At 44.5% G+C, this 23,810-nt stretch overlaps 1 protein-coding gene across 2 annotated transcripts in view; it reads left to right on the top strand.

Moving 5' to 3' along the window:
* ACVR2B (activin A receptor type 2B) overlaps positions 1 to 23,482 on the top strand; it is a 96,646-nt gene extending 73,164 nt beyond the window's left edge. For both annotated transcript variants that reach the window (XM_079302761.1, XM_079302762.1), the window contains exons 2-11: positions 2,204 to 2,411; positions 6,351 to 6,460; positions 7,966 to 8,117; positions 10,403 to 10,546; positions 11,609 to 11,752; positions 12,599 to 12,747; positions 16,296 to 16,410; positions 18,047 to 18,185; positions 21,035 to 21,165; positions 23,228 to 23,482. In XM_079302761.1, the coding sequence (XP_079158887.1) occupies positions 2,204 to 2,411; positions 6,351 to 6,460; positions 7,966 to 8,117; positions 10,403 to 10,546; positions 11,609 to 11,752; positions 12,599 to 12,747; positions 16,296 to 16,410; positions 18,047 to 18,185; positions 21,035 to 21,165; positions 23,228 to 23,422 (1,487 nt within the window). In that variant the 3' untranslated portion in view covers positions 23,423 to 23,482. The remainder of the gene's footprint in view (positions 1 to 2,203; positions 2,412 to 6,350; positions 6,461 to 7,965; positions 8,118 to 10,402; positions 10,547 to 11,608; positions 11,753 to 12,598; positions 12,748 to 16,295; positions 16,411 to 18,046; positions 18,186 to 21,034; positions 21,166 to 23,227) is intronic.
* The last annotated feature ends 328 nt before the right edge of the window (positions 23,483 to 23,810 follow it).

Here is a 23,810-nt window from a genome sequence, read left to right as displayed (position 1 = left end):
TCAAAAGTGATATTCAGTTTGGGATGATAAAAATGATACTAAAAAATGTATTTCCAGGAGTGGAGCAGAAGATGATAAGTGAGGATTAAGTGTCAGGTACCAGCTGGAAGCCTTGTGACTTATTACAATGATGGTGGTGAAACTCTAGCTCAGGTTTTCACAGAGGTGGTGACTCTAGAGGTATTCAAGGTCAGGTTGGATGGGGTTTTGAACAACCAGATCTAGTTAAAGATGTCCCTGCTTATTGCAGGGCTATTGGACTAGATTACCTTTAAATCCTTTCCAATCCAAACCATTCTATGATTCTATACAGTTAAGATATTTATTTTTTCTTTCATAAGTAAAAAGATATTGCCCTCCACACCCACACACAAGAGAAAGCTCTTTTGCTTTCCTGCTGATTTAACCAGTATTTAGCAAAAATGCTTAATCTGCCCTAAAAAAGCACGGTGTAAGTATCAAGAGAACAAATATCAAGGCTTTAACAAGGAGTGTCAATATTGACATTGTTCTGTGTTGAGGGATATTGGTAGGTTGTTTTCATTATTGTAAGCAACTTGTCAGAGGAAAACTCTGATGGAGCTTTGCAAGAGCTGATAAAAGCTGCAGGTGCTATTGAAATTGAGCTCTTGTCCGTGTGTGCTTTGAATATAATTGAATATAGTTTCAGAAGTCAGCTTTATGACATTCTCATACCCCTACTCCCTTGCAGCCTCTCCCACAGTGCAGATCAAGCAATCTTCCTAAGAAGCGTTATTGAAGGATTGAACACCTCAGCACTTTGCAAAGTGATTTTTCTAGTGAGATGAGTTTGCTCCATGCCATGAAAATCACCCACTGCTGAGTCCAGGTGTTGGGATTGGGAGCAGGTTGGACCCATCACCCTCAGCTTATTCAGAACTGTGGTTTTCTAGCTAGAAACTTAGTTCTAGGTTTCATAGAGGTCTGGCTATTCTGGGAGCACAGCATTTTGTTTCACCATCCTGTGGGACCTATTTGTGTTTTCTACCCAGTTGTCAACACATTTTATTGAGATACCTACATTTTCCATGATTGCAATCCATCAAAATAATGGCCAGCCCTGACCTTACCTTAGGTTGGGTAATCCCAAAGAGAGATGGCTGCAGGGCATTTCAGAATTTACAGAACCATCATGGTACAGGGCTCATGGTATCTTTTGTGTTTGTCTGCTTACAAGATGTGTGTTTGTTTCATTCTTCATTTTGTTTTAAACTGATCCTCAAGATGCCACAAAGCAGAGTATTCCAGATGAAGAGAGGTTTTCTAAGGTTTAGGACAGAACAGATCACCTGCAAATATCAATGTTGCCTTATTTGACTCTGGTTTTAATGGATGTGTCTGCAATTGTATTTCAGTTCTGCCACACGGGGCTGTGGGGGAATTGTTTCCTTGGGGGCAGCAGGAGCTCCACAGTGGTTTGGTGCAAAGCTCTAAAGGAGGGAAAACCCACAGGCTATGGAGATTCCTTTGGCTATGGTGGCCAAGCATCTCTTTGGGGTGGCCAGCATTGTTTGGGGAAGAGAATTTTCTGTTGCTGAAGGTCTTGCTTGGGTGGAGAGGCACCATGAGCCATGTCAAAAATATGGCATTTATCATATTGAGTCTTACCCTAAGCCTGAACTGGATCTAAGTGATGAATGGCCAGTGGTCTGGCCCTCCTGTACAGGATGAATATTTGTTCTCAGTTACATCTATGGAAGAAACTGTGTATTTTTAGGTGGTGCTTCCCAAAGTAGTGGTGGAGAGGGAGACTAACTCCACTGCTTGACATCCCAGCAAGCATCAAGTAGCACCCTGGGAGGTTGTCTTTGCTAAACAGGGTTTCTGTGGTTAGACATTACACATTATTAGACATTCTGTGGCTAGACATTACAATGCATTGCCTTGTGCATCCCCTCTTTTAGGGATTCTAAGGTGGAACCATTGTCCAGAGGAGATCTGGGAAGGTCTCAGCTGGGCTCTTGACTTCACCACGAGCTCCTGTGTGAACTTAGGCAAAGCTGACCTCTCCATCTCCCTCCTCACCCCAGAGAAGAAGAATAATCTCCACACTGTGCTGCAGCTCACACTGCTGAGCTGCCCATCTCCCGGAAAATCAAATACGCCCGTCCCTAAAACAGATCCACACCATTCCCAAGATCTCCTTCTTTACCTGAATATCCTTGTGGCTTTTTATTTGCAGGACCAGGCCATGGGGAGGCTGAGACCAGGGAGTGCATTTACTACAATGCCAACTGGGAGCTGGAGAAGACCAACCAGAGCGGCGTGGAGCGCTGCGAGGGCGAGAAGGACAAGCGGCTGCACTGCTACGCCTCCTGGAGAAACAGCTCGGGCTCCATCGAGCTGGTGAAGAAAGGCTGCTGGCTGGATGACTTCAACTGCTATGACAGGTAACAGCCCAGCTGCTTCAGCTAAATACAGGTTTAATCTAAGTGTAAAAGCTTGTGTTTTTTGCATAGAGGAAAAAAAAAGGCGAGCCCAAGTTAATTGGCAAAAGCGTCCCCCTGCAATTAATTTTGTTGCTAATGCAGCTCTCAGAATTGTCACTTAACCTGATTTGGCTTTCTAAATAGAAGCTGCAAAAAAAATCACTTTTAGGGGTTTTGTATTGTGTTTTGTTTTGTTTTATTTTGTTTTGTTTTTTGCTCTAGCAAAGCTTTGATAAATCTGGCATTCATTGAAAAACCTGTCCTGTACCATCAAATGAAGAGCAATATATTCTTCCAGGAGCATTTGGTGATAAAATTGAAAACCTGGAATCATTTGGAGGTGTCTAGAAAAGCTTGGATATCTCAGGGTGGTTAGGGGTTGAGATATTCTGGCATCTGTGATGTTGCAAAAAGTTCCACTGTTCTTTGGCTGAGTGAAGAGGAGGGCCAGGAGAAAGAGTGGGGCAGCAAAAGCAATGTGAGTTTGTGTGTCACTGCCTGCAGTGAGCTGAAAAGCAGGGAGGTTTTGTGGTGTGAAGGCTCCAGCCTCATTAAATAGCTGGGAAAATTAACTAGCCTTTTCTCACTTCCCTTGATGCAATTCTACAAAGGGGAAAAGAATTACAGCTAAAGAAAACAGCCCTATGAAGTTTCTCAGTTGAAAAGGACAATGTTCAGTAGCTCTAAGCTCAGGGTTTTTGTTAAAAAGCCCCCAAACCAATGACCAACCAACCAAGCCAAGCCCAGCCCTTTTAATAAGGATTAACAACATAAAATTCAAGGATTTCCCTTGATAGAACACCAATGTAGGTCGATCTCACCTTTGTGCAATTCTCAGTTGTACATCTTTGTAGTTTTAGGCAGATCAGGTGCTGAGCTGTGGGGTTAAGCTGGAGCTGGATTTGTCCCATGGCTGCAGTGTTTTCTCCCTTTGGTGCTGTACACTTCCCCTGCTTTTGTGCCTGTTGTCTTGGCTTATCTCCACTGTAAGTTGTTCCTCATCTTTGTTCTATTTTTAGCTCCTGAGCTGCTTTCCTACCACACCTATTCCCTTGCCAATTGAGTAGCCAGGCTCTATATATAGTTAAATTTTTGTTCTTTCCCAATAAATCAATCCTCCTTGGCCCATTAGTCATCTTAATGCCGATTCTTCTGAGAACAGAAGGTCACTGTAGTTTCCTACTTCCAAGCAGAAGTGTTTACTGTAAACAGATTTCTCCTTTCAGTGCCTGCTCTCATATCCAGTGACACTTGTATTGTCACTGAGTGTCTCTGCAGGGATGTAGTGGTTCTTAAACTTTGTCATAATGTGTTGCTCTGTTACAATGGTGAAAAGTTTCCAGGGCTCCTCACCAGCCTTTTGCAGCCCTAGAATTGAACATCCAGTATTCCATTGCTGACTTTTCAAAGCCACAATTTCCAGGGCAAAGCTAAAAGAGCTTCTGAGAATTAAAAAACAGTACAAGTATCAAAAGCAACATTTGAAATAAAGGTTAGCTTTAATTATATAAAGGAATAAAACCTCTTTAAATGCAGTCCTTTTCATTTTTTCTCTTCCCTTGAGTTCCCTTGACAGACTTCCATGCAGGCAGTACTGCATCCCAAGGTGGCAAACATGACTAATAAGATGATTTTTCGATCAGTGCTGCTGTGCTGATGCCCTTTGTGGCACCTTTGGATGCTGAATTTCTGGGAGCAGCCTGGGCAGATGCACCTGTGTTGTGCCTTTCTGGATGCAGGGCATGGTCCTGTCCTGCTGCTGCCTCATCTGCTTTTGGAGCACTGGGATGTGCCAAGCTCTGCCTCCTTTTTGTCACCAGAATGTGGAAAAATTTTGGAGTGCAAGGGTTGGGATGGTGAGGGTGACAGCTCCTTAGCCTGTTCTTTATCTTGAGGAAACAAGAACGTGGCACATGTACATTTAAGGTTATAGGGAAAAGGTAGTGTTTAAAAATCGACTTGTGTGCTCTCTTTTATTTACACAGCCCTACCAGAGAGGTCATGTTCACATTCCCCTGCAGAGAACATGAACCACTCCAAAACGTGCCCTCACTGCCACAGAGAAATGTGTCATTCTCTCCCACTGTCTCACTTGTAATATTTGCTAAGTGTAACGTGTCAGGCATACCTGGATGGCTTCACTCAGAGACAGGGATAATGAATTGCAGATGTGGAGCAGGCTGTTTTCACTCATTAGCTTGATTTTTTAACCAACAGATTTAGCAAAGGATGTGTTTTCTATTGAAGGCTCCAACACTGATGCTGTTGAATCCAAAGGGCTTGTTATCTGATTTCATGAAAAAGCATCTGGAAACGTTGTTTAACTTGTTGAAACATCTTTGTTCATTTGAGTAAGTCAAATGGCTGCTTTCTTGCTTTGAAGATGAAAAAAATGAGAGCCTGAAAAACAAACCAAGTGCTTCCCAATTGAGACCTTGGAGGAGACAGTTTGGCTATACCTGTTTTTTTTCCCCCAAAGGCAGTAAAGCATTGAAAACTACCCAGTGCTATGATTGAAGAGAGCCCTTTCCATTCTTCTCGTGGCAGTATGTCAGTGATAACACAGAAAGGGAGGCTTGGCAGGGGTTCAGAAATGAGTAATAATGTCAAACACATATGATTGTTTTGCTACTTCCTCCAAGTGGTCGAGGGAAGGAAGTTATGCATATAATTTAGCTGGGCTTCAGGAAATAGTTTGATACAGTTCTCTGTGGAGAGCAGCTCTGCAAGCCTAATAACTAAAAGCAGAGCATAGCACAGCAAAAGGTGGCAGGGAAGGGAAGCAGCATTTAAGAAACAGAAAGAAATGACAGCTAGAGTACTGCAAAAATCACTGCACATCTCTTTTGGCATTGATCTGTGGGGAGAGGGAGGATGTGTGGAAGTGGAGTTGGTTTGATCCATGGAAGTCCCCTAAGGCCTTGCACAAGGAAGGAAAATCTCAGTGCTGGGAAGGTTGTAGCAGTACCTGGATTAGAGGCAAAGGCAGAAAATGAGAGGTGCAAACTGATTTTCTTAAAGGTTTTTATGCAGAAATAAGCTTTTTATGGAGGAGATGGCCATTGAAAATTAAACTTAAAAACCCCAGAAATGAAATGAGAATCATAGGACCCTCTAATGATTAGGGCTGGAAGGGACTTTTAGAGATCATTCAGTTCCAACTCCCTGCCATGGGAAGGGATACATTCCACAGGACCAAGGATGGTCCAAGTCCCAACCCTGTAACACTTCCAGGGATAAGGCATCCCCAGCTTCTCTGTACGACCTGTACCAGGGCCTCACCACCCTCACAGTAAAGAATTTGTACCTAAAATCCAATCTAAACCTGTTGTATTTCAGTTTAAAGCCATTCCCTTGAGCTATCACTGCATGCCTCAGAGCTGCAGCTGCCTCCTGCTGCAGCAGGGCTGTGGTTCTGCTGTCTGGTGCCCTTCGAGTGTGCAGAGCTGGTGATGCAGCCTTAGCTCAGCCCTTGTCATGGCTGCTTAATGGCACAGTCTTTAATTGCATGATCAAATATTTCTCTGCCCTGGCAGCATTCATATGGGCTGTGGGAAAGTCACTGTTCAGGGATTCAGGCATCTCTCTGTCGTTTTTCTCCTTCTCATTCTGTTAGCAGCAGTGACTGTTATTTATTGCTCACCAGCTAATGCCCTCAGTGCATATGGAAGCATTTGTTTCCTTTGCAGTCTTTTCAAGGGTCTTTGCTATCCACTGGGGTATTTGAGTGCCAAGTTGTTTTCTGTAAGTGGAGCCTGTTGATCTGTGTAGTGCAGCTGCAGGAAAAGGTGTGTGGAGAAGACAATTTGGGGCAGGTTGGCTCCCAAAGTCAAGAGGCAGGAGTTGGCTGACAATGTTTTTCTCTCCCCTTCACTTCATGTCTGTCCCTCCCTGGCACAGGCAGGAGTGTGTAGCCACAGAAGAAAACCCTCAGGTGTTTTTCTGCTGCTGCGAGGGCAACTACTGCAATGAGAAATTTACCCATTTGCCTGAAGTCACCGGCCCAGAAGGTGAGTGACTGGGAGGGTGGGAAGTTGAGGTCTCTTCCTCTAGAGCCAGTATCCAAGGACTTTCATAGAAACCATGGGATGTCCTGAGTTGGGAGGGACTCACAAGGATCATCACTCCTGGTCCTGCACAGGAAACCCCCAAGATTCACACCATATCCCTGGGAGAGCTGTCCAAATGCCCCCTGAGCTCTGAGCTTGGTGCTGTCACCACATTGTGGGGAGCTTGTTCCAGTGCCCAACCACCCTCTGGTGGTTCTTTCTAATATTTGTCCTAAACCTCCTCTGATTCAGCTTCATGTCAACATTGAATTTTTGGATGTTTTGGTTACTAAGTCAGAAATCCTTTTGCTAGAGTTCTTTAAGAATAGTTTTTTGAGCTTGTTTCTCTCTGGCTAAAGCTGTACCAACACTTTGGATACCATCAGTAAGGGTTAGGTTTTCTTTGTGATGGACAGTTCACTGTGGGATGCTACAAAACAAAATCCCACACAAGGAGAAGAGGGCAGAGTGATTTATATAGCATGGATTGAGCCTCAAACTCTTAAAAGGTGTTTGACTCCTTCCTCATTAAATCCATAGGTCATGAGTCTCCAGATACCTTGAGCATCTGGGATTTTTGCATTTGATTCTGTTTTGTTGGTCAGGGAATTAAAGGAAAGAGTGTGTGCCACACTTCAGAGTGTGTGGATATGCATCAAGGAAGAAAAGTAATAGCAGGACCTTCTTCAGAGGCTAATAGAAAAACAGTGATTCTTTTAGCTGTATACTTTTTAAAGTATCATTCAATAAAAACTATTAAAACAGGTGAATCTTTTCCTTAGGTTGGTTTGAGCTAGCTGCATTTCCTGAGATGTTCCAATAGACCTTTATCAGATTTTCCTGGGCTGTCCTGATAGGTTTTTAATTGTTTACATGGGTTCTATTATCTCCTGTTATTAACGTACCCGTAGCAACCTAGTAGCAAATATTCTTTCTCTCACAGTTTTTTTTTTGTTTAATTTGGCAAGTCTTGCTATTTTTTCCTTCCCTGTCTCCAACATAGCAACATGGCTCCATTTAGTATTCCCATTGTTTGTGTCTCAACTGCACTGATGTAATTTGGAACAAGAACTACTGTGGGAATAGTGCATTTGATTGTGGCTCCGGCAGCATTTTACTAAAAACTGACAACTTGTCAATCACTGTGAAAGGTAAAGCAACGCTGCAAGGGATTTCGTGCTCTCTTAATGCATTTGGAAGGGTTAAGAGGAGGAAATGTTCTGCTTTTATGTATCCCAACAAGAAATACCTATCTTAAATAAAGGTCAGATGGAGGCTCAGCTTGCAAAGTGTGGTTTGGACCATTGCTGCTCCATTATTAACATTAGAGAAAACCATGGAGCTTTATGAACACTGCTGGGTGTGATGGGACCTGCCAGCTTTGGAGTGCAGGGACACCTCAGGATGTGCAGCTGACAGTGCTGCTGCCTCCCTGAAGGTGCTTTTCCCTCTCTCTTTTCTCTCAGTGATCTACGAGCCGCCGCCGCCGCCGCCGTCGCTGCTGAACATCCTGGTGTACTCGCTGCTGCCCATCGCCGTGCTGTCCCTGGCCATCCTGCTGGCCTTCTGGATGTACCGCCACCGCAAGCCGCCCTACGGGCACGTCGACATCATCGAGGTCAGGGACCCACTCCCTCTGCTCTGGGCAGCTAGCACCTGCCTCTGCTTCACTCTTTTCAGGGGGACTGCCATGGTTTGGAAGGAAAAACCAGTGAGAGACTCCAAGTCAGAAATGTAATTTAATAGGGGAAAAGAGAAAAATAAAATACGTGCAGTAAAACGAAGGGAAAAGTGCTGGCAGAGTCAGAATACAACCTGACAGCCTGCTAATTAGGGTGGTGGTAGCAGTCCACATGAAGTGGTCTTCTCAAAGCAGTGATCCTGTAGAAATCCTGGCAGTCGTCCTAGTAGCTCTTGTCCTCTGGAAACCAGTGGATAAGATCAGCTTTGGTGTTCCAAATCTCAGTTTTTATCTAGCTAGGAAATGCTTGGCTCCTCCCCCTGAGTGGAGCATCTTCCAATGGGGTGATGTAATTTTATCAATCATTCACTGGGACTCAATGGCCATTAACAAGAGATATCTTCCTGGAGGAAGGATGGGTCATGGGAAAGATAAAGAACATTGCCCCATCTGGTTTTAACAGCTGGCCCATTAGCAGAGGATATCTCCCACAGAGATAAGGATCACTGCCTGTCTGGTTTCAGCAGATGGTGATAGAACACAGACTTTTTGGCACATTGTAACCTAGGACATGGCCTAACTCTTCTTCACTGCTTTTTGAAGCTGGTGGCACAGTTGGCCTCCATGTGATGCCTAGAGGACCTGGAACAGAGGCTAGACAGAGTTAAGGGGAATAAAATGGATATTTATAGAGGGGCCTTCAAAGGCCACACCCTGTCAGTAGCAGTGCCACAGTCATGGCCCTGCCCAGGTGACTCCAAGATGGAAGCAAAACAGAGCTTGGCCACACGATCTCATATTTTTATAGGTTTTAATCCATTTGCATACAGAAGTCAACTGTCCAATTAATAGACTCAAATCATGAAGTTTCATCCTTCTAGCTTGCTTTCCCTCCCTCCTCTTTTCACATTGTTTATGCTTAGGGCCTTAAATTTGAAGAGATTGTCCTTGAGTCCTCAGCTGGAATAGGACAGTTTTGTCTTCACCACCCAAGCACAGCAGAAAAGCACACCCAAGCAGAACAGAAAAACTTGAAACTTAAGGCATCACATAGAAGTGTCAGACTGATGGGTTTAGGGGTTACCACCATGTCTGAGAGACCTGAGGGAGGGAAATTCAACAGCCCTCCCAAACTCTCAAACCCATTGCCTGATTTCAGCCAGCTTTGTAGAGCATCAGAGATCTGAGAGATTATAAAATTCCTGCCAGCTTTGTGGGAGGAGAGAAGATGCTTTCCCTGATAAAGTTCAGGTTTTATGAGCCCTCAGAGAATGGGTGCATGAGGCTTTGGGATGTTTTACTTGCAGCCTTCCAGTACCTGAAGGGAGCCCACAAGAAAGATGAAGAAGGATTTTTACAAGAGTATGTGGTGACAGGACAAGTGGGAACGGATTAAAAGTGAAAGAGAACAGGTTTAGATTAGATAGTGGAAAAAGTTCTTCCCTGTCAGGATGGTGAGACCTGGCACAGGTCACCCAGGGCAGTTGTGGCTGCCCCATCCCTGGAGTGTTCAGGTCCAGGCTGGATGGGGCTCTGAGCAGCCTGGGGTAGTGGAAGGTGTCCCTGCCCATGGTAGGGAGGGTGTAACTCGATGATCTTTAAGGTTCCCTTCCAACCCAAAGCATTCTATGATACTGTGAACCTTTCCCATATGAAAGCAGCTAGGACAGAGCTCCAACCCCACGCATCCTACAGGGCCACATTGTTCTCCTGGACAAATGCAGAGTCTAAACAGATGTGATCTGTATGATCTGACAGACCAGTTCCCTGCCCATGGCTGGGGTGGCATGGAGCATGCTAATGTACTGGAGAGCAGTGGGAGGTTTTAGATGTAGTTGGCTGTCTGGTCACAAAGATCAAAAGATTCCCACTTTTGGCAGGAGGAGCCTTGAGGACATCAGTCCTTTACAGCCCAAAATAACTTTTGCTTTGAAAACTCAGGAGAATTCAGGTTTTGCCCAGAGCATGGCAGGCAGTAGTGTCACAAAGTGACACTTGGAAGTGTAGATTGTTATACGTGTTCTATACCAATACATTACAGAGTAAGCAAGACAAGGAATTTCATGCTGTTCTTGCTGCAAACAGTGCACTTAAATAACTTGTATTAAATAAAATGTCACTTCTTCCTGCTTCTTTCCTCATGTGCAGTCTGTCAGTTCCTCCCCTCCCTTTATTTTACAGCCCAGCTTCAGCTGGTGACAGTGCTTTTTTCTCTGCTGCAGGATCCTGGCCCACCACCCCCTTCTCCCCTGGTTGGCCTAAAGCCCCTGCAGCTCTTGGAGATCAAGGCCAGGGGACGCTTTGGCTGCGTGTGGAAGGCTCAGCTGATGAACGACTACGTAGCAGTGAAAATCTTCCCCATCCAGGTGAGAGGGACACTGCTTTAGGTTCTTACTTGCCAGGGGTTTCCTCACCAGGGCTGAGATGCTCCAAGTGCCCCTGGAGATTATGGTTTTTGAGGCCATAACAAACATGCATTTGGGCTCTTCTGCTAGGGGAAAAAAGTTCAAGGATCCTTCCTTCCTACACTTCTCCCTGTGTTTATCTCATTGCTAAATGCTTCCTGTAGTAGTACTTGTTGCAAGAAGGGCGAAACCAAGCACTCTGAAACCTACAGGGTATGTTAACTTCCCTGCAAAAGCCTGTGCTGTTTAAATCCATTGAGGCAGGGTGCAGCTGTGGTGCCCAGAGTGCACACAAAGAGCCCTGGCTCTGTGTGTCCTGCCTGGGTGGGTTGTAAATCTAGATCCAAACTAGTGAGCAGTTTACAGCCTCCAAAGGCAGAGCCCCAGTGCTGTGAAAGCAAATTGCATTGCAGTGTTTCTGTCAGCTCCTGCCTTCTGCTCCAGGAACGCTCCTGCCTTGATTCTCTAGGAATTGCAGATCAAAAGAGTAAAGCAATCGAAAGTCAAGTGAAAGAAAAATGACTAAAACATCTTTGTGCTCCTCTGCTGTCTCCCTCGTTACTTTTTCACCTTGTATTTGTTGTCATAGCATTGCTAAAGGAGATCTGCACATCTCCTGTCCAAGCCAGCTGTAGTAAATATTCAATAGAGCCTAGATTAGATTTTGCAATTGCAGCAATTACACGACAAGGCTGATCCTGGGTGCTGTATGCACAGGCTTTCTTCTTGCAAGTATCCTTAAGAAATCCTGCAAAATCTTATTTCTCAGTAAGGTTGAGTTTGTCTTCCTCTCCACTCCCCACACATGTCCTTTAAGAACAGCTGAGGATAATTTTGGAGAGGGGAGATTGAGGACAGCAACTTTCTTCCTTAGGGAAAACAGCCTCCTTTTGAAGGGATGCAGCACATCCTAACACTGGAGCATGATTTTTAGACTAGTGTGAGCATCTCTGACTGAACTGAAGGAGCTGTTTGCTTTAAAGGGAAGCGTGATCTTTGATGGTGCATTTCTCCCTGCTTCAGGATAAGCAATCTTGGCAGAGTGAGAGGGAGATTTTCAACACTCCTGGCATGAAGCATGAAAACCTTTTGCAATTTATCGCAGCAGAGAAAAGGGGGACAAACCTGGAGACAGAGCTCTGGCTGATCACTGCTTTCCATGACAAGGTAATGTATCATTGCATACATATTTTGGGGAGGCAGAGAAGGAGGTGGTTGTGATACAGCAGGATTATAACCCCTGTTATCTATCCAGTCTGCTCCTGGTGGGCTGTGACTCTGTGGCAGCAAAGTGCTCCTGCTCCCTCTCTTCAGAGGCCCTTCCTTTAGTTTTCATGGCTTTCCTACACAATCAAAGGATTAATAAAATTGGGGTTTAGGAAGGGAGAGAGGCACAAAAGGCCACAGCTCACATCTGTGGTGGTCACCATCTCCTGGTGTGCATAGATGAGCATCATGGGAACAGATCTCACAGACCCAGCTTGCCCCTTGCACATGGGCTCCATGTTTGCTTTTGAGGCTTGGGGCACATCTCCCACCCCATGGATTGCTTTAGTCATAAAGCATGACTAACACTTTAAACAAATGTGCAAATCTGGGGTTGGGCCAGCAGTGTTATCCCCCTGTTAAACCCAAGGTCTGCTTGAGTCAATGATTGCCACAACCTGAAACAGTGCTTCATCTTGCATGGAAGGCTTTCCCCTTGCTGAGGTTAGATGAATTGCTCTGGTTAAAGATGATTCTTACCCTTTCTTACTTTCCTTCCCTTCCCTGGCAGATAAGTAGACATCAGGAGGTCTGTGCTGCCAAGAGCTGAAAACTCAGGGACACTTCTGATTTTTAGTTCCTTTTTAAAACTTTCACTAGTGATTCCCCTCTCCTTTCCTCCCCCCAAAATTATATGAAGGCTCAGATTTTCCAAGCACTCTCTAAACCATTCTCTAAATGATGAGTTGGCCCTTCTGTCACATAGAGGGGTCTAGGATTAAGAACTGACAATGTCCTGTTCTGCAGGGTTCTCTGACAGATTACCTGAAGGGCAACATTATCAGCTGGAATGAGCTCTGCCATGTTGCAGAAACAATGGCCCGTGGCTTGTCCTACCTTCATGAAGATGTTCCCTGGTGCAAAGGTGAAGGACACAAACCTGCCATAGCACACAGGTAAAGCCTCTTTTGTTGACACTGTCTTTGAAATTATGCTGTTGAATGGAGGAGGAAGTTGTGCTTTTAGGAATTAAAGGCCTTTTATCCCAGCAAATCCTGTGCTAAGACAGGAATTTTTTTTACCACATATAAAATGGTGACGGGCAAGTTAGTGTTTTGCCTGTGAAATAACAATATTGGTAGTGGCAGGTGGGGAATATCTAAAAAGTAGGGGTTTGCCTTTTCCATCAACTCTTGCTTTGTGGTGGGAAGAGAATTCTGGTTGCTGCAGAACCACTCTTTCAAAGGACTTGGCTTGATAATATCATCACATTGTGATCTGTGTATTTCTATGGCTGCACCAGGAGTTGGGTCTTATTTTTCCCTGCTTTAGACTGATAACTCCACTGAGTGTCTTCCCACAGAGCCTTTGATCATTAGGTAAAAAAATGGAGAAACTGTGGAAACACAGGAAATGGCTGCTAGTTACTTTTCCCTGTAGTTTTATAAATCCTAAATAATTCCAGGATGTTTATAAGAGACACCACAGCAGGTGCCACCCTGACCCTGAGACCCCCTGGCACACACTTCAGCCTGCCTGGGTGGCTGTGCAGAGGGGACAGCAAGAAAGCATTGGGTTAAACCATCCTCATGCTTTAGTCCTTCTCCAAAATCCCACACTGCTTGCCCTAAAGCATCTCTTCTGAGTGGTTTGCTCGTGGCAGGGCAGGATGGGGGAGATTTCCAGAAGGGATTTAGAGGCTGTAATCCATGGCCATACTCCCCCACCACATTTCATCTAGGAGGGACTTAAACCCCACATCCAGCTGTAGCAATCTGTACCCAATCTAGCAGCCTGAATTCATGTATGGCAGGATAATCCCTGTTTTTGCAAGGGTATCCCTGCCCCTAGAACACCCCACCTCCCCAGACCTCTAAGTTTTGGAGAGCTGGGGGCTTTTGAAAGAGCCTGCAGCTGCCTTTGTGCTGCTCCTGGAGCTGACCCCTGTGTCCCTGACATTTGTCCCTGTAGAATAAAGGCAGTGGTTTATAAATGAAAATTCCTGAGGGTGGGGAACAGAGGAATGCTATAGAAAGGCTTTAAAGCAACAGATCGTGCTCATTAGTGTCCCTGTCCATTTAGCAAGTGATAAAAGCTGGAGAATGCAGCATTTGTGTGAATTTAGCACATACCTAGTGGAGGAGGAGTTCAGGACACAAAGGATTTCCCTCGGATTACCCCACTCCTTTTAATTTTATTTTTGAAAGAAAGCACTAAATGCATTTTAAGTCTGAGGAGGGGTGTGTGGGGGGTGTTTTTGGATGGCTTTCCACAGTGCACATGGATGGAGAGGCTGGGGTTGCCAGGTGGAACTCCCCAGCCACTGCTGGGCAGGGGTTCAGCCAACTCTTCTCTGGCCCCCAGCACCACAAGAGGGATTAAAGATATGGAATCACTTGTTGGTGCAAAACTGCCCCCACGTGGAAGCTGCAAATAAAATCTCCAGTGTCTCAATCAAATTAACTCACCCATTACTAATAGTCTGCTTGTTCTGTATCCCCCAGTTTGAAATGCTCTATGAAAAAAAAAAATTCTTATTTTCATGCCACTTTTCTTTGTCAGTGACCATTTTAGGATGGTCTAAGGCATATGATGTTATGGGAATTCTACTTGGCACAGCTTGGATTAAGTTCTTCTCCCTGGCCTGGATACATTTACATTGCAGCTCAGACTTGCCAGTTCAAGGTGATTTGTGAAAGGAAGGAAGGAAAGCATGGAAAAATGGAGAAGTGTATGGAAGTGGGGGAAAAAATGGGATTGCAAAGGGAAATCCCTGCATCATGGCCCAAGATGTAGGAGTTAACTGTTGCATGCCCAAAGGGCACTGCAGGTCAGCAACAGCAGCACATGCCCCTACAGCAATGCTGGTTTACCTCTTGTTTCACCTTGGAACCACATAGTTCAGGCAGATTGTGTGATAATTTCTGTGTGCCACTGCTTTGCAACAATCTCTTGCACAATCTGTACCATCCTGAGGGCATAATCCCCTAAAGCTGAGAGAGCAAAGGCGTTTATCCATGTCATTAGATGATGGCTGTTTCCTAAGCCTGTGGGGAAACTGCTGCAGCATGGAAGCAGGCAGTCTCTAGGATGACAGATAGTGGGAAATGCAGTTTTTCCATGAAATAGAGGGGTACCAGTATTTGGGAAGCTCTGCAAAGCTGTCCTGAGTCCCTAGAGGTGATGGAGGCTGGTTTCTGCTGGGGTTCACTGGCTGCACTGTACCCTCCAACTTCACACCCACTTCCCCCATCTTAATCCTCAAGCCAGAAATGCCCATCCTGCTGTGTTTAGCTTAGAAAGGATAAATCCTCTCTCCTGATATTTTAAGCTCAGAATCAGGGGCTGGGTGGCCCAGGGTGATTTTTGCTTGCAGTGCTGTGAGCTGATGCTCTGGCATCTGAGGCTGCAGGGAGCAGCCCCTTCTCCATGGTCCAGCAGTTTCTCTCTTCACAAAGAATTTTGACAGGTCTCTCTAGTGCAGAACAATCGTATCTGCCCTCATTAATTATTTTGTGCAGGCCTGCAATGTCCTGCAATCAGCAGGGTCACCGAGTGAATTGATGATAGGGAAGTTATAATGCTGAGCATACAGGACAATTGCCATCTGCTGTCTAAGGTCTGTAATTTAATTAGATTGCCAAACATTCCTTTTCAGATGAAAATGCAGGAAGCCCAGGGAATAGGGCTTGACTGGTTAGGCATCTCAGTGTGATCTTCCTCCAACCCCCACCCTTGCCAGCCCCTGCAGATTTACCTGATCTGCCCTGAAATGATCCTGCTGCAGCACAGGGCTGACACAAATGTCCCCTTTGAGTACAGACCCACATCTCTACTGCAAATTCTTACACCTGCCTGTCAGCTGCCTGCTCCAACCCTGACAGAGTGAATAAGTGTGGCCTCACCCCCTCCCCTGCTTGCTTTCCAACCCTCTGAATTCTCCAGGGAGGATCAATCCAGCAATTACAGCAGAAGGCTGATAGATGACTATGGCAAAAGTCTGTTGAAGCATGTAGTCAGGGTGGAGAGAGTCTCACCAGCATCTGCTGATTTCCAGAAAGATCTAATTTTGTAGATAGGAGCAAACATCCTTACTAGGATAAAGAGTAATGTAAATGTAAACCTGCCTTGGTTTTGCTCTCGGGAATGAGAAGGGTCCAGAAGATGAGAGTCCAGAGCTGGTGCTTGGAGCAAGAAATGGTGCCTTATATACAGCTTGCTCTAATTAAAAGAGCCCCTTCAGAACAGATTTTATTTTGAGATTAACTCACTGTAGAGTTTGGCTGACTCTGTGCTGGTCAGCTCAGGGCTGCTGTGTTTTTGGGACAAGGGCAGTGAGGAGCAGCCAAGTTTGCAGCACTGGCCATGCTGAGAATCTGGGGAAGAAAGAAGAAAGGAGCTGATTTACTGGGAGCTGCCAAGCCTACATACAATATGTGTGCTGCAGTGTGATTTAGACACATGCCATGGTAAACCCTTCCCTTACTTCTTGGCTTTTCCATAGGGACTTCAAGAGTAAAAATGTCTTGCTGAAGAATGACTTGACAGCTGTGCTAGCTGATTTTGGACTGGCTGTACGGTTTGAACCTGGGAAACCTCCAGGGGACACTCATGGACAGGTAATCATTTCCTTTAGGTTTTTAAAAAGTTGGCCATAGCTTCTCTGGAATGGGGGCTAGTTTGTGTAGATGTATTTAATTCTCTTTGAGGTATGTTTTTTTTTTTTTCTTTTTCTTTATAAAAACTTGTGCTCAGACATAAATTCTGGGAGCTGCTTTAATCTGGGTGAGCAGGGAGGGTGCTCAGACCCTTCTGATTGCTGTGCAGGTCAGGTCCCCCCAGCCCTGGGGTCTGGGGCCTCCTCTTTCAGACACAGAACTCATTGTCTCTTTATTGTTTCAGTAATAAATATCCACAGAATCACAGAATGCCATGTTGGGAGGGACCTCAAGGATCATCTGGTCCAACCTTTATTGACCAAAGCAGGGCAAGACAGTCCAGCTGAACCTTAGAAGTGTTTAGTTTTGGAGTCTGCTACACATACCACTTCTCTAGACCATAACACATATATTAAAGCTCCTAAATATTAATACTGATACCACAATACAAATAATAATAATCCTAAAATTATTGATTTAATTTTAAGAACTCAGCTACACTGGCTGCTTGGGTGACCTTTGGCACAACTGGCTGTGCACTGTGTAAACAATATACTACAGTTTTAGGGGTTCTTAATTTTCTACTCTTTTTTGCAGCAAGCAGCCCCATCATTCTGTTCTCATTCCAGTTCAGCAAGTCCATCATCCCCTCCTTGTGCCTCCTGTGCTTTCTGAATTCTCATCTCCAATGTAATCTCCTTTCTTTTACCTTTATCTCAGAAGGAATGAACACTCTTCTGGGTTAGCCTTACTCAGCTTTCCTCATTTTTGTCATCTTTTCTTTGACTTTTCCAGTATTGTGCACATTTTTCCATACCCTGGCTTCACTCTGTCCCCACTGCCTCAGCTAACAAAGAAGAGATAAGAATTTCCCTAAAGGAAATTATTAAAAGTGTTTCAATTCCCAAGGAAGGTGTCTTTTCCCTTGCTGTCCTGTCTACTTTCCTACATTATGAGTATACTAAACATAACAATGGTGGCACTATAATGAAGACTGAATTCCCTCAAAAAACAAGAGGTCTTTTCCAAATCATGGCAAGCCAGGGTTCATGTTTTACTACTTCATGTGGATGCATGAGACTTTTTTTACCAAGGGCTGTCAAACCAACACCTTTCCCTACCCTTTCAGGATATATAATTTTTTCTCTTCTCTGTTTTTTTGATTGTGTTTATCAGGGGGAGTGAAGTTTGGTTGTTTGAGTTTGGAGTTTTTTGTTGGGGCTTCTTTTTTTTGAGTGAAAGAGGTTTGAACTTTCAACAATTAGGATGACCTAGTCAGACTTGACCTCAGGGTGTTCTATGTATCTCCAAAACATTTTCTCATGCAGGAGATACATGTAGCAGGATGCAGACCTGCACTGAATGAGTATCACATGTAGCCTTGCACTTTGGCTTCTTCCTTCATGTAGCTTCTCTGGACTGGAGTGATCTTAATGAGAATTGGTGTCAGAAGAAGCATCTTCCCTTTGCCTGTTTTTTGAGCACCTTGAGCAGCAGTGGCCTCCAGGCTAATGAAACCAGCTGTCACTCACCTGCAGCCAGCAGGGGCTGAGGGGCCCCAGTGCAGTGTAACTTGAGCTGTGTTGTTTCCCTGTAGGTGGGAACAAGGAGGTACATGGCTCCTGAAGTGTTGGAGGGAGCAATCAACTTCCAGCGAGACGCCTTCCTGAGAATAGACATGTATGCAATGGGCCTGGTGCTGTGGGAGCTAGTCTCCAGATGTAGAGCAGTTGATGGTAAGAAAAAAGATCCTTTCTTCTCTAGGGAGGGTTCTGTTTCAGTGTGGTGCAGTGGTACAGAGAATGGATCTGTCTCTGTTAAAAAAAACCCAAAAAGATCAATGGTATATTTTTATTAAAAGCATCTCGCCTGATTTTTTTTTTTTTTTTTTAATATAAGGTGTTGCTCTCTGTATATAATAACCTTTGTAAGTGCTCAAGCCTCAAAGTACTTTTTACTATGTTGTTTACCTTGCAAATTGCTGAGAATTCAGAGGGAGAAGGTGATCCCTGCAGGATGGGTGTCCTTCACTCCTCAGTGCACATTCCTGCCTGTGACCAGGGCATGCCTTGGACTCCTGAGAAGAGCCACAGAGCCAGCTTGGCTGTCACCTCACTTCTGCAGGGCAGTGGGGTGCCTGAATGGAAAACACCTTAGTGAAACAGCAGGAATACAGGGCTCAAGGATTTCCTGGGTCAGCAAGCCCATTTCCCTGCTACCATAAATCATTAGTTATTGATCTTTTACTTTTGCTGATTGTGAGAAACGATGCTCACTTTTTAAAATTTCAAAGGTTTATTAAAATCCTTGAAAAAATACAATAGAGGACTGAATAAGGAAAAGGACAGCACACTGGAAGTTGGTGACACAGCAGTTTGTCTGTAAAATTGCTGCACCATCTTTTCTACCCCTGGGGGTTGCATCAGGCAACCTGGTCCCTCCCAAAGTCTTGTCAGTCAAGTTCCATCCTTTGGTGGAGATCACTTTCTTGCAACTTGACTGGAAGTCAGCTGTTGCCATGCTGTGCCTCCAGTAAGAAGCCTGCCCTCTCCCCAAATGCCCCATGCAAGGGGCACAGGTACACACCACCTCCCTCCACATGTCCTGGCTACCAAGGCTGTCCCTTGGCAGCCATGCAAGGGGGAAAGGGGGACTATGGGGAGAACAGAGGACAATAAATCACAATAGCATAACTGTACACCAATAAAACTTACACATAATATACACATACACATAATATTCATCCCTTAATTGCAAGAGCAAACCATCACATTACCCATCTATAACACTGATCAAGCCCTCTCTCAGCAGTGGGCTAGGTTTGTTGTTTCATTTACAGCTTTGGAGGATCTTGCTTTCTCCTGAAGAATCTAAAAGCATTAACTTCATGGTGTCTTCTTTCTCCTTTTTTTTTACCCTAAAACAATGCTGCAAAGTGGGGCATCTTTTCTGTCCAGTCAGCATATCTCTCCTTGAGTGATCCTTGCCATGTGCAGGACAGGGAAGCAGTCACATCATTGTAGTATCTCCAAAGCTGCTTCCTCCAACTTTTTATTTTTTTTTTTTTTCTTGTATAGATATTGGTGTTCTGAACTGAACATCAAGTTCATAAAACAGCAGCAGCTCACCTAGACTTGAAATGTTTTTGTTAGCATTACAATTGGCAGAGGAGCATGATTATAATTAAAATACCTCCCATAAGTGTGTGGTAACAGAAGGTCTCATCTTCAGAAATGTACAGTCTAATGAGACAAAATGCTGGAGGAGCAGGGAGCTGGGAGCACAGTAAGGTAAAACAGTGGTACACAACCACTCATGTAGGAATTGCCCTTCTCTGTTGAGGTGTCCCGAGTATCCACTTTCATTTTTCCTGTCATGTTTGTGATCTCCTGCCAATTCAGCAGCTGAGATACCCCAGGTTCCACACACAGCACCACTGAGTCAGAGGGAAGGCTTCCTTTGGGAGCTCACTGAGCCTCATCTGCACTTCCAGCTCAGAAGTGGTGCTGTGTAAACAGCACATTTAGCTTGCAGATCACAGTGCAGCTCTCCACAGCCTGGGTTCCTCTTGGAGGAAAAGGAAAGTCATAAGTGATCTTGTGCCATGCATTGGAACAAGTGTTTCAGTTTGGTTTGTTGTCTGCTGCTGAGTAAACAGAAATAATGATAAGCTACTCTAGTGATTTCATTCTTTAGAGTACCTAAACATTGTGCTGTTGGTGTCACAATTCATGAGCAGATGAAGTGGTCAGCTCTTTTATTTTAGTTTAGAAAGACCCTCCTGAAGTAATTCTGCTCAGGAAAGAGGTCATTTTTTGCTACTGAGAAACCATAAGTGATGCCATGGAGCACCCTGAGAAGCCCATCAGTTAAGCTGGGCTGCTCTTTCAGAGAAAGCATCTACACATTGCCAAAAGCCAAATGATGTTTCAATAAGCAGAAGTTACTGCTATCATCCAGCATCTGCACTGATACTCATACCAATTGTCTCATTGCCATGGCCCTGGGCAGTTCACTGGTATATAACTGGTATAACTAAAGCATTCAGAAATAATTTTACACTCAGGAGCTGGTACTTGGGACAAGTGCATCCAGCTCCAGTGTGTCAGGGCTGACTCAAACAAACCAGAATCACAAAGCAAAAATAAGTGTTGCATATGCTTGACCTTGCTAGTCAGTGCTAAAAAGAAATTATGCACATGCTGAAATCTTTCTCTAGGTTACTGTGTATTGAATTGTTGTGTTAGAATGTGGGGAGGATGGGTTGATTTGCTCTTTATATTAAAATAAATCACAGATTACCTGGCAAACTTCCTCAAGGAAATGGTGAGACCCAAAGGCACAGCTGAGAGTTTGGATTTGTAACCCAACGAGGTGGAAAATGCACGGCCAGACAAGCAGCAGGGACAGCAAAGACATTGTGCAGGAGGAATGTAAATCACATTTGTCTGCAGTGCCATGTGAACACCAGGCTTTGTTGCAATGGGCTGAGGCTGCTCTGGAGCTGCAGCTCACTCATGCATGGGGTGTCGTGGCTCTGCAGAGGCCATTTCTACCCTCACGTGATTCTCTGTGTGCACCACAGGTCCAGTGGATGAATACATGCTGCCTTTTGAAGAAGAAATAGGTCAGCACCCATCCCTTGAGGACCTGCAAGAAGTGGTGGTTCACAAGAAGATGCGCCCCGTGTTCAAGGATCACTGGCTAAAACATCCCGTACGTCCCTCCTGGTTAACAGTGCAAAATATTTTCTGTGTGGTGGGGATGAGGAATGTGGTTATGCATTCCCAGTGTTAGACAGAGTCAGCTCTGGGGAATGAGGGGTTGCTCAACACCTTTGTGCTCCATTTTCTTTTTATCTCTTGTTTTTAGAGACTAAACAAGCTGAATAATCAGCTAGTGCTGAATGTGGAGCGTGTGGTGCTTTAGTAGGACTCCTTTAATATGGTGAGAGAATGGAAAATAAAGTCCTTTCATTAAGAAAAAGAAAACGATCCATACCATTGGAGACACACTCCTCACAAATGAGATACCATGCAAGACTTGGAGCAGTTTATAGAGGAAAAATTAATTAGATGTGAAAGCAAGCAGACAATGAAGCAAAATGCAGTGTGTTTTTCCCAGAGGTAGTTCATTTCAGGCTCATGGTTTTAATAAAAGAGCTGATTTTTCTTAGATTGGGAAGATGAGAGAGGATGACATCTCACTGGACTTCAGTAAAAAGTCAAATGCCTCTATTTTGCCTAAACTGCTGCAGATTTGGCTACACTCAGGTGTACTAACTAATTTCCCAGAAGTTAGGGAGAGCTGTGGATTGTAAAAAAAGATGAGTTTTCCACTTCAAATGAGGGTTCAAATAAGAGCTGTGTTCTTCAAGCACTGTTGAATTCAGGTTTTTTAGGAATATCAAGAGAAGTGATTACAAACAAAGCAAATGGTTTCATAGTAACTGATACAGTGCTGCCAGCTCTCACAGTTTTATCATGGGAATCTTAATACTTGTTGTCTTTTAAAGCTTCAACAGCTGAATCTTGGGATTTATTTTGGTATTTAAAAAAGCACTTTTGGGGCTGAATGTGACCAAGCCTTGGAAAGCAGATGTTTAAAAAAACACATGAAAACACATATTTAAAGTAATTTTTGAAGCTTATCTCATGGTAATTGGCATACTGTGGAAGAAATACTTGTAGGGTTTTTTTTTAGGGCATTGGCTGTGCTGAATGGACCTCTCCACCCTCTGACAAGGTGGTATCCATGATGTCTTAAAGATACAGAAATAAAAAACACACTGTTGAGATAATATTAGTATAGGAGGTAATATAAAAACTGGTCTTTAACTGGAGGCCTCCAGGGGTAGACATGGAAAAATGCCCACCCCACAAATGTCCATTTGTATAGGGCAAATACAGCTTTATAGGTTTAGCATAATTGGCAAGAATCCCCAATTATAAACACAATTGATGAGGAAATTCCCCCTCTTGGTTCAACCTCTTCTGGAGCCCCTATTGGTCATATCTGTACTTGGTTTATGAGAAAGTGTCTTGGGAGGGTAGCTCATCCTTGATTCCCAGGTGTCATGATCCGCTCAACCCGAGCAGGAGTCGTGATGGTTTGTTTGACCCCAGAGTGCAAAAGACAAAAGCAAGAGACTCTGGTTTTATTCAACAGAAAGCAGCAATGCAGTTTATTGTGTGTGAACAAGTGAACAACTCAGTTTTGCAATAGAAAAGAGAGAGAGAGAGAGAGGGATGGGATATGGCTACCAACAGACAGGATGCATCCTTGTGGTCGTATGATGATAGACGCGTCCTCAATCCATTGGGGAAAAAGAGATCTCAGAGTCTCTTTAGGAAAGTCGCTTTATATAGTTCTTTTCCAAAGCAACTGGCCTCTGGCCAAAAGGTAGGGAGATTTAAGGGCTATTGTATGTGGAGATTGTAGCTCCAAGAAACGGGTGGAACAGGATGCTACTCTGCTCGAGAGCAGTGTACCCTGGCAAGCACCAAGCACACCAACAAACAGTCCTTGGCAAGCATCCACTTCAACCAAGCCAGAACTCAGGTGCAGAGCGAGAGTTGGGGTTGTGAGGCAGATCAGAGAAACTTCAGACCGACTCTTACACCCGGAAAACGCAAGATAGGATAGGAACCTTTGGAAACATGTTTTATCTTTCTGCCTGGAGCTAGCTAGGAACTACAAAGAATAGACAGGAAGGCAATAGGGAAGCACGGAGCAGGCGAGGTTGCTGAAGGGCGTTTCTCCCCGTTGCTGTCCGCAGGGCCTGGCGCAGCTCTGCGTGACCATCGAAGAGTGCTGGGACCACGACGCGGAGGCGCGGCTCTCGGCCGGCTGCGTGGAGGAGCGCATCGCGCAGATCCGCAGATCCGTCAACGGCACTACCTCGGACTGCCTCGTCTCCATCGTCACCTCCGTCACCAACGTGGACTTGCCACCCAAAGAGTCTAGTATCTGAGCCCTGGGTCCTGGTTCACTTTTGTCTTTCCAGACTCAGCGGATTTAAAGCAAACAAACAGACAGGAAAACAACGAGGAAAAAAAAAGAGTTTAAAAAAAAAAAAAAAAGTACAAAAAAAAGAAAATCACAAAAATTCAACAAACCCATGAATGCAGCTGCTATTTTATCTTGACTTTTTATTATTATTGTTATTATTATTATTATTATTTTTTTGGATTGGATCAATTTTACCAGCACATTGCTCTACTGTATTAAAAAAAAAATGGACATTTCAGCAAGCATTCAGGTGCCGACTAATGAATGCAGAAAAGGTGCAGGTACCTCAGAACCTCAACAAACTCACTTCAGTTGTTTTTATTTTACTCAGTTTTCTGGGTTTCTCTTTA

This window comes from Erithacus rubecula, assembly GCF_903797595.1.
Source record: "Erithacus rubecula genome assembly, chromosome: 3".
NCBI classification, from domain to species: Eukaryota; Metazoa; Chordata; class Aves; order Passeriformes; family Muscicapidae; genus Erithacus; species Erithacus rubecula.
This window is presented reverse-complemented; position numbering and strand designations above follow the sequence as displayed.